At 40.3% G+C, this 14,342-nt stretch overlaps 3 protein-coding genes and 1 pseudogene across 7 annotated transcripts in view; 1 reads left to right on the top strand and 3 right to left on the bottom strand.

Annotated features, from left to right (window-relative positions):
• Positions 1-14,342, top strand: part of Rab26 (RAS oncogene family member Rab26) — a 123,624-nt gene that overhangs the window by 68,186 nt on the left and 41,096 nt on the right. The window lies entirely within an intron of this gene.
• Positions 6,597-9,519, bottom strand: LOC141427818 (uncharacterized). Its single transcript, XM_074087405.1, has 2 exons — positions 9,443-9,519; positions 6,597-7,631 (listed from the first exon to the last, which is right to left on the bottom strand). Exon 2 carries the CDS (start codon positions 7,530-7,532, stop codon positions 6,609-6,611), a length of 924 nt encoding a protein of 307 aa, XP_073943506.1. The 5' UTR covers positions 7,533-7,631; positions 9,443-9,519; the 3' UTR covers positions 6,597-6,608.
• Positions 9,523-10,289, bottom strand: LOC141427683 (uncharacterized; annotated as a pseudogene).
• Positions 10,289-11,396, bottom strand: LOC141427684 (uncharacterized). Its single transcript, XM_074087279.1, has 2 exons — positions 11,001-11,396; positions 10,289-10,446 (listed from the first exon to the last, which is right to left on the bottom strand). The coding sequence occupies exons 1-2, from the start codon at positions 11,149-11,151 to the stop codon at positions 10,289-10,291; spliced, it is 309 nt and encodes a 102-aa protein (XP_073943380.1). The 5' UTR covers positions 11,152-11,396.

The following is a 14,342-nucleotide window of genomic DNA, read 5'->3' on the forward strand; positions in this document are numbered from 1 at the left end:
TAAAAACTAAACTTAAAAATCCCTAAAGTATGTTTTACTAGGTCTAGATGTTATGAAATTTCGGTATTAGATTCGTAGATACCCGTCGAAAAGATTATTATGTACATATCTTATTGCGCGTCTAATTTACACTAAAAAGAACCATTATAATCCCATAAGCAAACACTAAAATGACTTTTTTCCGTAAATATTTTTTTAAATGTGTACCTATAGTTAATAAATACCGTTACATACAAATTACAAACACGCACGCCTTGTTTAAGCACTAATAAATAAACATATTCATTAGCCCTTTCCGAAAATAGCAGCAGCCCATTGGTCCGCTCCAGTTCGCTCGCTCGCTTACACCGTGTGATGTGGGACGCTTTTATCGCTGGTTATTCATTCGTAGTTTATTTTTAGTAGCATCAAACCCTTTTAGTGTAAAATGGGCTGTTATTATATTTTTCTGTTTGAGGATACGTGGGGGTGGAATGAAGTTAGTTGTGCCCACGAGAGCGCACGTTCTTTGTTGGTGCAAATACCTATGTCACGACACGACTCACAACTAAAATCAAATAACTGGTTGTCAAAGTCCACAGACTGCAATGGAATATTCCTAGGAATTATGGTCCAAGAGCTGAAAACTATCCTCTATATCTTTCTCAGGATTGCAAATCATACCTCTAAATTAGTTCAGCTGGTAACAGGCCGGCCGAGTTACTTTTGTATTTATAACTAGCGTTTCCCCGTGGCACCGTCTGCGAAGAATTGGTTTATCGCAATCCCACAGAAACAATGGGATTTTCCAAGGATTTTCCAGGATAAAAGCTATACCACTTTATAGCTTGAAACTGCTATATCCAGTACCAAATTTCATCTGAATTTATTCGGCGGTTTGTACGTCAAGATGTAACAGACGGACAGAGTTACTTCCATGGACGTTACTTATATGGACGAGAAAGCGTCGATATGGCCCCACCCTACAGCTAGCTACGTGGTTTTGTTACTTAGATATACCTAATTAAGAAAACTTTAAATATCTACTTAAGTTTGTATTGCGCATAAAATTCGTACCCCGGCCCTACACTACACTAAGAAGTGCAAAATTGGAACTTCGTATATCTTGCCGTCCCGCTATCGCTTATATTATCTAATACGAAAGTGAGGGTGACGATGCGTTACGAGCTTCGATTTTCGAATTTCTTAGTAGCCCCCCCCCCCCTGAAATGATAACCAACTCTCAGAATATTATGGTTAGAGAGCGAACTACGACAAAGCACGACCCTCGCCCTTTCTGTCCAAATTGGATTAATTATCAGACGTGCAGCCTGCCCTCTGGCCACTGTGTTGTGCAACTATAGTTACTCTAATTAGATTTCATGTTGGGTATTGGTGTAATCTATTTCATATCCTGTGTAATCTATAATATTTAACTTGGTATTTAGGTACAGCAAGTTTGGTTTAAATAAGTCAAGGATGGTAAACATGTTGTACTTATGTTGGACTTATAGAAGCTCATGCCAGTTTCAACGCTACGACTCCGCTTTTTTTACCCTGTTATACTCGTACATACAACTGTTGCTTAGTTATGTAGGCATTCGAAATCAAATATCTCTCCTAGGTTTTTATTTTATTGCTAGTAACTAGAGCAACAATTATTATTCAGTAGTACCACGAGGAAAGACAATTCCTTCTGGTACCACTGCACTGGTGGAACAAGTTGGTAGTACTACGAGAAATAAGGGTTAAAATTCTATGATAAAAATAGGTAACAGCCAATAACAATTAAATTATAAATTATAATGATGAATTTTTGATTGTTTGAGCTGAGGTGACCCCATGATAACCTTTACTGCTATATAAACGTAGGCTCCACTGATATAGCTCATTAGTTTTTGGTCATTGGTCGTTCATATCATAATTTATATATTTGTTATTGTAACGATGGTACAAGGTAACACTCACGAAAGAAGAAATTGAATTCTATCTACCTAGAAATGCATATACTATTATTTATTGCGAGTGTGTTTGTCAGCAGTTTCGCGTGGCTACTATATACGTGGCTAATAATAACAATATACACTGCGCATAGTTGTACGTTTTATTCTTACAATCCTCGAATAATGGGATCAGTGGCGTGTCACAGTGATGGCTGCAAAGTGACAAGATCCGTGACTACGACGGAATCGTACACCGCGTCCGAAGGATACAATTGGGGGGTGAAGATTTCTGCAAAATGGACGATATTGGAGAAGGTATTTGAAGTGGGAGCAGAAGCTTCAACAGGCGGGTCATATACCTGCGCGTACACGAAAGGAAGAACTACAACACTAACTGTGGAATGCTCAGAGGCGTCTTTAGCCCATGTAGCGCCCGTGTGCAATTATTACTTTAGCGGCATCTAGGAAGCGCGCGGTCAAAATGAAATAGGTACAAAGTGCCGCGGCCGGCGCCCCTAACACCGCTGCGCCCGTGTGCAACGCACACCCTGCACTATAGGTAAAGACGCCTCTGGGAATGCTGTCAGTCTTCGGGTCATATCGGAATTGCCAGTACAGATTTTGATTTATTTAGACATAACGAAGCCTACCAAATTGTTGAAAGCGCAACACATGTCAATCCTTGCTACTATAATTTTTTGATTGATTCTACAAAAATTTCAGACCGTTTATTCCAAAGAGTAATGAGGCGGTTCCCTATAAATCGCACCAAAATGTTAGTAAACTATCGCAAAATAGGCAATTATGAATATGACCACACGAAAGTCATTCCGTCACGAATGAAAACGGTGATGCCAGTGAGGTGCAACAACATTGTACAAACTGGAGAAGTAACACGATAAACGCCTTGGCGTGCATAATTTTTTAACAAACGCCTCAAAGAGACCCGATCTTAAGTTTGGTGTCAAATATTTTTTACGAAATGATTTGTTTTTACAAGCTTTTATTTAACTTGCCCTGTTTGTTTTTGTTGGGTCAATATTAGTAAGGATGACGAATAACTTTGGAAAATTTCACGTCTAGTAGGATGTTGTCGACAATAAGGCTTATACTCTACATTGCCAAAATGCTATACGCTTTGGAAATAGGATCCTTATGACTGCCATAATTTTATAAGTCATAATGTAACGTTTGTCATAGCTATTGTTAGTAATATTTTTCCCCGCTGAAACCGTACATTACATTATGATAAACATTACATTATGACTAACAATTTTCGACCAGTCGATATAGACCCTTTGCAAATATTTGGTTGGATAGTAGTTCTTCTTGTGACAAGAATAGGTAAGATAACAATTGATCTTAAAGCTGTCCCTTCTATCATTTCCCAATAAATAGAGAGGCCTGTCGCGTACTAGGAAACCTTTTCAATCAACCGTAAGTGATTGCAATGTGAACCTGGCCTTAAAATAAATTGTGTCCAATGAAAGAAACAAAGTCGATAACGTGTTTCCCTATTCGTTTCTTTTTAGTAGTATGATTGTTTTATTTCGATTTTCCCAGTAGTAAAAAACACAATCAGAAATGAGGAGATACGTAGAAGAACAAGGGTCCCGACACATAGCCAAGCGAATTAGCTCGTTGAAGTGGCAATGGGCAGGCCATATAGCACGGAGAACAGATGGCCGTTGGGACCGAAAAGTTCTCCAGTTGAGACCGCAGATCGGCAAGCGCAGCGTAGGACGTCCATCAACGAGAAAGACGGATGACCTGGTTAAAGCCGCGGATTCACGGTGGATGCAAGCCGCTGCCAACCGAAGCGACTGAAGGTCTATGGGGGAGGCCTATGTCCAACAGCGGACGTCCTGCGGCTGATATGATGATGATGATGATGAAAAAAACACAAGGTTATATTTTTAAAGGACGTGGTGGCCGAGTGGTTTGACCTGTGGCCTCTCAAGCAGCGGATCGTGGGTTCAAACCCCGGCTCGCACCTCTGATTTTTTCAAAATTCATGTGCGAAATTACACTTGAAATTTACCACGAACCACCTGCACAAAACTGCGAAGCAATTAAGTTAATTCTCTTGCAGAAGCAAAGCGGTTGCTCGGTACTTGACTATAATTGTAATTTTAAAATGTAGGGTAGGGTTAAGGAACTGAAGGGTGGCTGCATGTTTGTTGTGATGCTGCTTAATTTGTTTTTTTTCTTTCTCTTTTTCATTTGCATCATTAAATTAAAATACATTTTCGTTGATGGTAGGCAGGTACATCATCATCATCATCATCATCAGCCCGAAGACGTCCACTGCTGGACAAAGGCCTCCCCCTTAGAACGCCACAATGAACGACAATTTGCCACTTGCATCCACCGGTTTCCCGCTACTCTCACGATGTCGTCAGTCCACCTGGTGGGAGGCCTGCCAACGCTTCGTCTTCCGGTTCGTGGTCGCCACTCGAGGACTTTTCTCCCCAACGGTTATCTGTTCTTCGAGCGATGTGGCCTGCCCATTGCCACTTCAATTTGCATATTTTTCCAGCTATGTCAGTGACTTTAGTTCTTCGACGAATTTCCGTATTCCGGATTCTATCGCGCAAAGAAACTCCAAGCATAGCTCTCTCCATAGCTCGTTGCGTGACTTTGAGCCTCTCTAAGAGGCCAACAGTTAAGGACCACGTCTCAGCGCCATAAGTCATCACTGGCAACACACACTGGTCGAAGACTCTAGTCTTCAGGCACTGCGGAATATTGGACGAGAAGACATCACGAAGTTTCCCGAACGCTGCCATCCGAGTTGGATTCTTCGGGCGACCTCTTTGTTGAAGTTGGACCTACCCAACTGGACAACTTGTCCCAGGTAAACATAGTGGTCAACAACTTCGAGTACATCGTTCCCAACGATAACCGGCACGGGTGTGACATGGACATTTGACATGATTTTAGTCTTGTCCATGTTCATCTTAAGACCCACCTTTTGGGAGACGATACTGAGTCACTGAGCATAGTATTGAGCCCCTCCAGCGACTCCGCCATTATGACTATATCATCGGCAAAACGAAGATGGGTGATGTACTCGCCGTTGATATAGGCAGGTACAAAACTGTTATATTGAAAATGTATTCATTTTGCTTGGCACTGTTTGTTTCGTTTTGTATTGTTCATTTATATTTTTTAATAAGGTGATAATATTTGTTCTTGGCCCTCTGGTTGTGGCAGAATATCAGTGTTTTGCTCCTATGAGCAATGTTGACCACTGAGCCATGGCCCTTTTGCACTACTGCAGCGCACACAAACAATTGAAAATTGTTTACTTTTAAGTTAGGACTGTTCTTTTTTTTTCTAATTTATGTAATTTTGATTGTGTATAAACGTTTTATCTATCTATCTATCAATTCAATGGTTTGTGTGAAGTTCCCAATCCGCACTGGCACCTGACCTATTTGTTCGTCTCTAGCGGACCACAGTTGACCCGCTCTGGCCGCCTTAATTAAACTGCAGTCCTATACAAAACATCGGTAAGTGGAAGCAATAATTACTTAATGTGTTTTTTATAAGCTTTTATTTCCCACGCGGGCCCAGTGCGGATTGGGAACTTCACACACACCATTGAATTGCTTCGCAGGTTTGTGCAGGTTTCCTCACGATGTTTTCCTTCACCGCATAGCTCAATGTAGTGGGCTATGGCCCAAGCCCTCTTGTTCTGAGAGGAGGCCTGTGCCCAGCAGTGGAACGTATATAGGCTGGGATGATGATGATGATGATGATGATGATATTTTTAAAGAGTTCCGTACCCGAAGAATGACTAACGTAACCCTATTAATGTTGCTAACCTCTTTCCATCTTTCTGTCTGTATATCTATCGTAGGGCTGTACCTACTTAAAACCGTAGATAGACAGCTGAAAGTTATAGGTAAGGTACGAACATACCCCCTTATTCATAAAACTTAACAAGCCTATGTTAACTAACAAATGCTTTGTCCCTTTCTAACAAATACAAATGTCGAAGTGACAGATAAGGACAAACGAATTTTAGCGGCATTTTAACTAAAATAGGTTTGATTGTCGTTTATGAATAAGGGGGATAGTGTCTTTATATTGCCACTACAACAGCACATAGCGAAGTAAAATTGAAAATTGAAACTGACATAAAATTTAGAATTAAACGAACTTACCATGTGAAGTTCGACTTCTAATTATACGAGTATCACGAAGAAGACGATTACACTATTTACAAGCAGCAGTACGTAGTATGGTGCCGTCCTTATCACACCTTTAGAGACCTTAAATCAGATCAAAATATTCTGTCTCACTCGCTCATTGTCACCCCACTGTCGTGCCCGCGCTAGTGCTCGGCCATCATTACGTTTAAAGTTATGTACTATTTGGGACCATGGGATTTACAAAAATCTGTAAGTCCTATGGTCCAAAAGTTTTTTTTTTTTTTTTTTTTGTAATGGGGATAGTGTTAAAGGGATGGGCGGGAGTTTAGTAATCGTCTTCTTCGTGATACTCGTATAATTAGAAGTCGAACTTCACATGGTAAGTTCGTTTAATTCTAAATTATACTTCGTATCCCTTAGAAGACGATTACACTATTTACAAGCAGATGTTTAGAGTAGATACAAAAAATAAAAATAAAAATAAAAGATGTTTATATTTGAGATTCGTATTTACTTCAAAGTGATTTCAATCAATTTGGGAATTAAACAATGAATTTACATAATCGTTGCCAGCATTATGCGGGGCTAGTTCTCTTTTGTAGTATTTCAGGAAAACATTAGAAGATTCGCTCCAGCCAGCGGCCCTACGAACCACCTGCAGGCTAGCGCCCGCGCGGTGCGCTGCCGACGTGGACGCGTGGCGCGTGCTGTGCGCCCCGAACACACTGATATCAACACCGCTTTTTTGTAATGTTGATTTAACCCAATGAGCTAACGTTTGGGAGCCCACCTTTTTATGGGGTTTTTTAAAACTAATGAACAGGTAATCCGATTGATCACTACGAAGGGTTCTAGTTTTATCTAAATATGAATTTAAAGCAGCTGCCGGGCATATTTTTTCATTTTCAATTATATATGGTAGCCGTAGAAGCGGTTGATAGACTCCTGGTCTGGAGGTTTTTATCAAATCATCAATTTTAACTAATAATCCATCATCATTACTAATTATATTATTACACTTAATCAGACTTAAAGTTTGCATCCTTTGTGCGGTTGCGATAGCAAGGAGAGTTATCGTTTTGAATGATAACTCCTGCAAGGAGATTCGTTCATGAGGAAAACAATTAGATAAGTAGTCAAGTACTTGCTTGGGGTCCCAGGTCATATCATACTTAGGTGTAGGTGGTCTGAGACGAAATATACCTTTAAGTAATCGATTAATGCATTCATGTGACGTTACAGCAGAGCCGAGGACAAGGGCTAGTGCAGATCTGGAAGTATTCAGAGTCGCGTAGCTAGCTCCAGACTGAAAACGTTCAGTCAAGTATGATATAACCTCAGGAACTTCAGCGTTACAATAATCAACGTTATTATTAACACAAAATGTCCACCATGACTTAAAAGATGAATTGTATTGACTAACAGTCTTTTCCGAGAATGAGGCCATCATCAGCTGGAGCGAGGCGGCGGGTGCACCGCGCCGGCTCAGCGACCGCCGGATAATCTCGCCGCCACCAGGGTAAGCTCCGCATGGAGTGGGTGAGCTTCTCTGAAAGGTGAATGCAATAGACTCGGGTCAGGGTTGAAGTATAGCTCTTGTGACACTACAAGTTTGCTGTATATGGGGTACCAAGGCTGAGAGGGCCAGTATGGAACAATTATAATGCCTTCTGCTTTGTCTGTTACTATTTTATGGATTACTTTTGTAATAAGGCAGAATGGAGGAAAAGCATAAAATTTAATTTTATTCCATTTAAAAGTGAAAGCATCTATGACTTCAGCCTGGGGATCGAGCTTCCACGACGCATACCTCTCACATTTGTGATTCTGTATACTCGCGAAGAGATCAAAATTTGGCACCCCAAAGGTATGTATAATACTTTTATACGCATAGTCCGCTAGAGCCCACTCCGTGTCTATTGACAGTTGACGTGAAGCGCGGTCGGCGACGATGTTATCCGCTGATCGAATATATGACGCAAATATATATAAATTTCTGGCTTCGCACCACTGCCATATGTCACGTGCCAATTCATTTAGATGCGTAAATTGCACACCGCCCATTTTATTAATGTAAGCTATGGCAGTGGTGTTGTCTATTCGCAATAATATACTACAGTTCATCAGGTGAGCGGCGAAAATTTTTAGTCCATAAAAAGCAGCTTTAAGCTCGAGGTAGTTAATGTGTCTGGACAGCTCTGATGCATTCCAATTGCCACTAGCCGTGTCAGTGTTGCAGGCCGCTCCCCAGCCGAAACTAGAACTATCACTGTAGATCTCTAACTCGTAACTATCATTTTTAATAGGGGAAAAACTATTATTGATATTATCAACCCACCACGTAAAGTCATTTCTCAAATTCGAGCTTATGTGCATTACTTTGTTGTAATTTTCAGAGTAATTTAACGCCAAAAACTTTTCTCTCTCGAATAACTTGGTATACACCCAGCCGTATCGCACAGCGGGGCAGGCCGACGTTAGAAGACCAATGAACTCGGCAAGTTTCCTAATAGTGCATTTTTTTATATGCACAAATAATTTGGCTGATTCTTTAATACGACTTTTCTTTTCTTGTGGTAATGAAATAGTCATATTAGTGGTATTAAACACAAATCCTAAAAATTTGCAACAAGTATTGGGGGCCAATTGACTTTTTTCATAGTTAATTAAAAATCCAAGATATTCTAGAGTTTTCCGGGTTATTGAGACATTATTAAAGCATTCTTCATAATTAGATCCGACACAAAAAAAATCATCTAGGTAATTTACTAAGACGTGGCCAGTTATTCGTAGGTGAAGTAGAATAGGTTTTAACAATTTCGTGAATACATATGGCGCCGTACATAGGCCAAATGGAAGTACATTGAACTCGTAGAGTTGTGATTTCCATTGGAAACGCAATTTCTTTCGGTCATGTATATCAATTGATATTAAGAAATAGGCGTCCTTTAAGTCGAGCGTGGCCATAAAATCATTGTGATTCAGCAGTTTCAAAGCCGTGCGGTAATCCTCCATTTTAAAATGGTCTACTTGAACATACTTATTTAAACTTTTAAGATTTAAAATAAATCTATGTTTCCCGTTCGGCTTTGGAACTGTAAATATGGGCGATAAATATTGACCTTCACAAGGATCACAATGTGAAATAAATTCAGAATCTAGCATATCTGCTATACATGTATCTATAATATTACTGTCAGTTTCAGAGCGACATAATTCCTTGGGGACTGACGATTGAATGGGTTCCATTTTAAAGGGAATTTTGTATCCCGCGACCCACGAGAGGATCGTATTATCGTCAGTGACGCTCTGCCACTGATCGTAAAAGTATTGTAGTCGGCCAGCGACAGGCACATGTACCTGCGGGTCTGAAGTCACTGTCTCCGGGAGCGCTGGTGCTGGCGCGGCGGCGCGTGCCGGGCGCGGGAGGCCGGCGGGCGCGGCGCGGGCGGCCGGCGTGAGGCGGGGTTCGCTCGTGGCTCGGCGGCCGGCGCACGCGGAGCCCCCTCGCGTTTAAAGTCGGGTTACGGGGAGCAGCAGGGACTTGTGATACTGTGCTGGCGATCCTCCGTACGCCCGATGGCCCAGCGACGGGTGTCCTCATCTCCAACCCAGACTTCGAAATTGCCTTGGATGTTTTTAACTTTTCGGCCAGATCGGAACCAAAGAGGAATTCGTCTATTTTTGTGTTCTTGAGGACGTCTTTCGTTTCCTTACTGAGAGAGTTCATAGTGGCGTATCGGCGTGACAATGATTCTTTGTGATGGTAATCACATAAGAGGCGACCGGCGTCGCTTAGGGGTTTTATGATGTCTTGGGGTATATTTTGATTTTTCGCCAAAGCAATATTCAAAACTTTCCCAATAGCCGCTAAACAGCTTGTAAGCTGGTTTTGCCTTGACTGGCTGTAAATGTCTTTTTTGTTATTTACTTCTGTGAGCGCAGCTTTGATTTCTGCGTTTAATTTGGGCGCTGTCATGTAAGGACAGTTTTCTGCCGGTAGGTAAAGCTTTTGCAATGTGATTCTATTATCTTTATTGAGGCCGTTAACCAAGATGTTTTGCCATCTGGAAGCGATATCTTTGTGCAAATTTTCGCCATAGGGGTTTCCTGTACTGGGGTCGTCACCTAAAATGTCTAGAATGTCTTGTTCTAAACCGTCTTGCTCTGTTTTTTGTGCATCGTCGATCAACGGCTCGTCGTTGATCAGCACATCGGCGTGCGCGGGCGGCGCGGCGGGCGCGGCGGCGCGGGAGGCGCGGCCGGCGCGAGCGGCGCGGCTGGCCCCGGGGCGCTCGACGCTGCTGGTGATGGACCATCTTGGGTGCCAATCTCGTTATCGAATTCGTCCATCGAAATATCGTCTGAAATGAAGCATGAGTTACAAATCCAGAACTCATTATAGTTTTTATTATTATTGTACCGTAACTAGTCAGTACAGCAAGTATCATTATGTGTAATTACTCGTCTACGATTTACGTGAGACTACTGAAACATACCAAGTATCATTATGGATAATTACTCGTCTACGATTTACGTGAGAGTATTGAAACATACGTTATTTTATACTCAAGTACGATTTACGTTGAGTGGACAAAGAAAAAGTATAAGTATTCGAGGGTAGACGCGCACGCTCAACGCGGTATACGCGGAGGTAGTAAGCGCGGCGGCGCGGCGCTCAACTCAACGCGATTTACGCGGAGATGTTTAATATAGCTATATATAAAATATGCTATCTTGCCACCGACTCGAAGTACAGGAATAACATTTATATGCACATGGAATACATTGCATTTAGCTATATAAGTATTCCCCACGATTTACGTGGGAGTGCATCTAGGGCTAATTTAATAAAACCTGGCCATTCTAGGCGACAGTCGTTAGCTATAAAATGTAGGGAATTAGTTGTAAGACTAACCGTATAATTGGTAATCCATTTCACCATCGTCGGAACCGGAAATAGAAATTGAACGTTTCCTTTTCACCTCCTTTTCTAGTTTCCGTAACTTTCGCATAATTTCTTCATATCCGTCGTCGTCTCGACCTTTGTATCTCCTTTTTCCACCCATAGTGCGCAGAGGTCACCGTTGACCGTAAGTCTTAGAAGCGGGAAATGTGTGACTTGGACGACACTAAAATACGTAATGATGGCCGAGCACTAGCGCGGGCACGACAGTGGGGTGACAATGAGCGAGTGAGACAGAATGTTTTGATCTGATTTAAGGTCTCTAAAGGTGTGATAAGGACGGCACCATACTACGTACTGCTGCTTGTAAATAGTGTAATCGTCTTCTAAGGGATACGAAGTATAATTACCCTACTGCGCATACTTTTCTAAGCAACTAAACTCAGCTTCATTCTAATTAGTAGATATAGCCGTTTCTTGCGTATATTTTGATATACCAATGTTGATATATACCAGATGTTTGTTAGTCTCAAACTCGTCTTCTATCAAATTTTAACACACGATCGGTAGAGTATTTTTAGCAAAATCGTATTTTATAGTATCAATAGTAAATATTCAAGTAATATTATAAACATTGAGTGCAACAATCCTGTATTTAAGGATTAGTAGTTAAATTATGAATTAAACGCGTATTTTTTTTTATTGAAATAAAAGTTTGATTTCTTTTTAAGTACCTATAGTTAAATAAGCTAGACAATATGACCTCTGAAGACCTAACCGACATTGTACTCTGCGCAAGTTTGCGTCGTAACTTAATACTTGTTATTTAATTAAAACGTCAAATTGATCGTTTTATTACCAGTCCACTCACAGCCAATGTTCGCGGAGAAGCAAGCCTATAAACGTCTTGTTTTACTGTTCTCAGCTCAATTCAAGTGGTTTAACTCAGTGGAACACTAAACAATATTGATTTATACGCTTTGTACAGTTTACTAGATGTTTAAGCCATTGTTATAGCTCTTAGTTATGCTTACAGAATGAAGTTTATAATTAAGGGGATTTGTTAGAGGCAAGCGGAGGTCTAAGCGGAGGTACAAGAGGTCTTTATTAAAATTACTATTTATAATGTAATACTTACCTGCAATAGTTTCAGGCGTTACTTTGCGAAGGTCTATGTTTGCGTGTCCATCAAAGATATGCGAGGATATTTTGCGAGGAAAATTGTCTGTCTGTAATCAAATCTTGCAAGTTAAATTCGACAAACTTCCAGTAGTTGGATTGACTTGAATTTTTTTTTTATAAATTATGGAAGGCGAAGATGAGGCCTAAGATAGTAGGTACACGTTTGCCTAGAAGGTGTCTGTTCACTTTGACCTTAAAGATTTGGTATACTTATGTAAATTGCGTCACAATACAATAATCTGGTAGTGACATCCTGGTAGTCCAGTCAGGATCTCGTCTCCACAGGACGGAACTCTTCAACGGTTAATGGCATCGACTTGAAATTTGGTATGAAAATGTAGTTGGGGTGACAATACAAGTACAGTCAACTAAAAGTACAGTCACCAAAAAAAAAGCTTATTTTTCATGAATAGAAACGTTTCATCTACCTATCCTCGCACAGTACAGCTCTAGTGGAAACAGCTGAACGGAGCGAGGAGAGGTAGGTAAATTAAGTGTTTCTATTGGTTCGTGAAAAACACATCCACGCACATCTCTGGTCGAAACGTAGCCTAACACAGTTGGAATCACTATGGTTTTCATCACTTCCTTAAGACGAGGGTAGAAAGAGATGGCGCATGCGATCGCGAACGTCAGCGCATTAAGCCGCATTCATATTTTATCATACATTTTATATAATTACTACTTTTTTCCCGCGGCTACGCCCGCGTGGAACTCGGTTATCGCGCGCTGTTCCCTCGGGAACTGTGCATTTTTCCGAAATAAAAAAGTAGCCTATATATCACTCTCTGGTCCATAAACTATGTCTATGCTAAAATCAAAGACGGACAAACATACAACACACTTTCGCATTTATAATATTAAGTACCCTATGGATGGTTGCGTTACATTTAATCTGACACAGTGTGTTCTGACGGCAGTGTGTGTCGCATCCAAGCTAAAGAGAGAGAGGAGAGAAGAGAGAGAGAGAGAGAGAGAGAGAGAGAGCATCACAACACAACACGAGAAATAAATGTGAATGTGGCTTTAATCAGTACGGCCTCAGGTGTCTGAGAGTATTAATTACTTTAATTATTTCTTGGTAAGCAAGTCTTAATTGAAACTCCTGAAACCAAAGTCCCAGCTGCTCATTTCTTTGGCATCATCGAGACAGATTTCTTTAGCCTCATTAGTGTTGGTAACGGTAATTCTTCGCTTCAGATCAGATGTGCAAGTAACCAATCCGCCTCCAAGGTTTCCAATTTGTGCGGAGTTTCTTTATATTTCCAAGGTAATTGAAAGTGAAAGGACATTTTGATTACTTTGGCGAAGATTTCTTTGACAGAAAAGGTCATTCTTTGATATTTTTGATCTCGAATTCTGTAAAGCCGAGGTTATGGAGCAAGGCATAAGAATAGGTATTTAAGGACATTTTAATGATTATTCTTAGTTAAAATATCTACGAGTATACAGTGTTGAATGGACATAATAGACGTCGTTCAGCCAAAACATACCGTCAAGCAACTAATGAAATTTAACGAAATGACTGCTTATGGTCGTACATGTATGTGCTACATTTACATATCAGATCTTAAAAGTACTAACTGCATCATGTTCTATCTACTTTTGTTATATTACATAATATGTCTAGAATGACTATTTAGAGTAGGTATAGTAAACATTGTAGAACTCTCAGATGTCACAACTTAAAAATTCACTGGTAAAGTAAAAACAGAACATATTACCAATTACCATTTGTGGAAGTCTTTCTTCAAGATATTTGTGATAATGTTAAGCAATTCTTTCGATTTTAGGTTAATCGAGGTTGTGTTTAATTTTAATACCTACTTAATTAAAATTTATAAAGTTATGATAGTGTGGAGTATTCTTTTTAACGCGACGAAAAAAACGGAGGAGGTTCAAAAGTCGACGCGTATGTTTTTTTATGTATGACCACGCATAAACTTTCACGGAGTAGTTTGATTTTGATAATTATTTTTTGTAATAGATTAAAGTTAAATAGGAGAAAAACGGTTTATTTTTTGCTTTTCTGTTTTTTTCGACGGTATATTTTTTTTGTTATTAAGTTTTTATATGAGGTGGCGTTACTTCGTAAAATATTCTACAGGGCACTAAATGTAATTCTGACTCACATACCGCTTTAACACTTAAGATACTTTATCCATTATCGCT

Source organism: Choristoneura fumiferana, chromosome 5 (assembly GCF_025370935.1).
Source record: "Choristoneura fumiferana chromosome 5, NRCan_CFum_1, whole genome shotgun sequence".
Taxonomy (NCBI): Eukaryota; Metazoa; Arthropoda; class Insecta; order Lepidoptera; family Tortricidae; genus Choristoneura; species Choristoneura fumiferana.

Coding starts and splice junctions, on each gene's coding strand:
- LOC141427684 (XM_074087279.1), bottom strand. CDS start 11,151: ATGGGTGGAAAAAGGAGATACAAAGGTCGAGACGACGACGGATATGAA. Junction 10,447..11,000: donor AATGGATTACCAATTATACG/GTTAGTCTTACA, acceptor GCTTCATTTCAG/ACGATATTTCGATGGACGAA.
- LOC141427818 (XM_074087405.1), bottom strand. CDS start 7,532: ATGATGGCCTCATTCTCGGAAAAGACTGTTAGTCAATACAATTCATCT.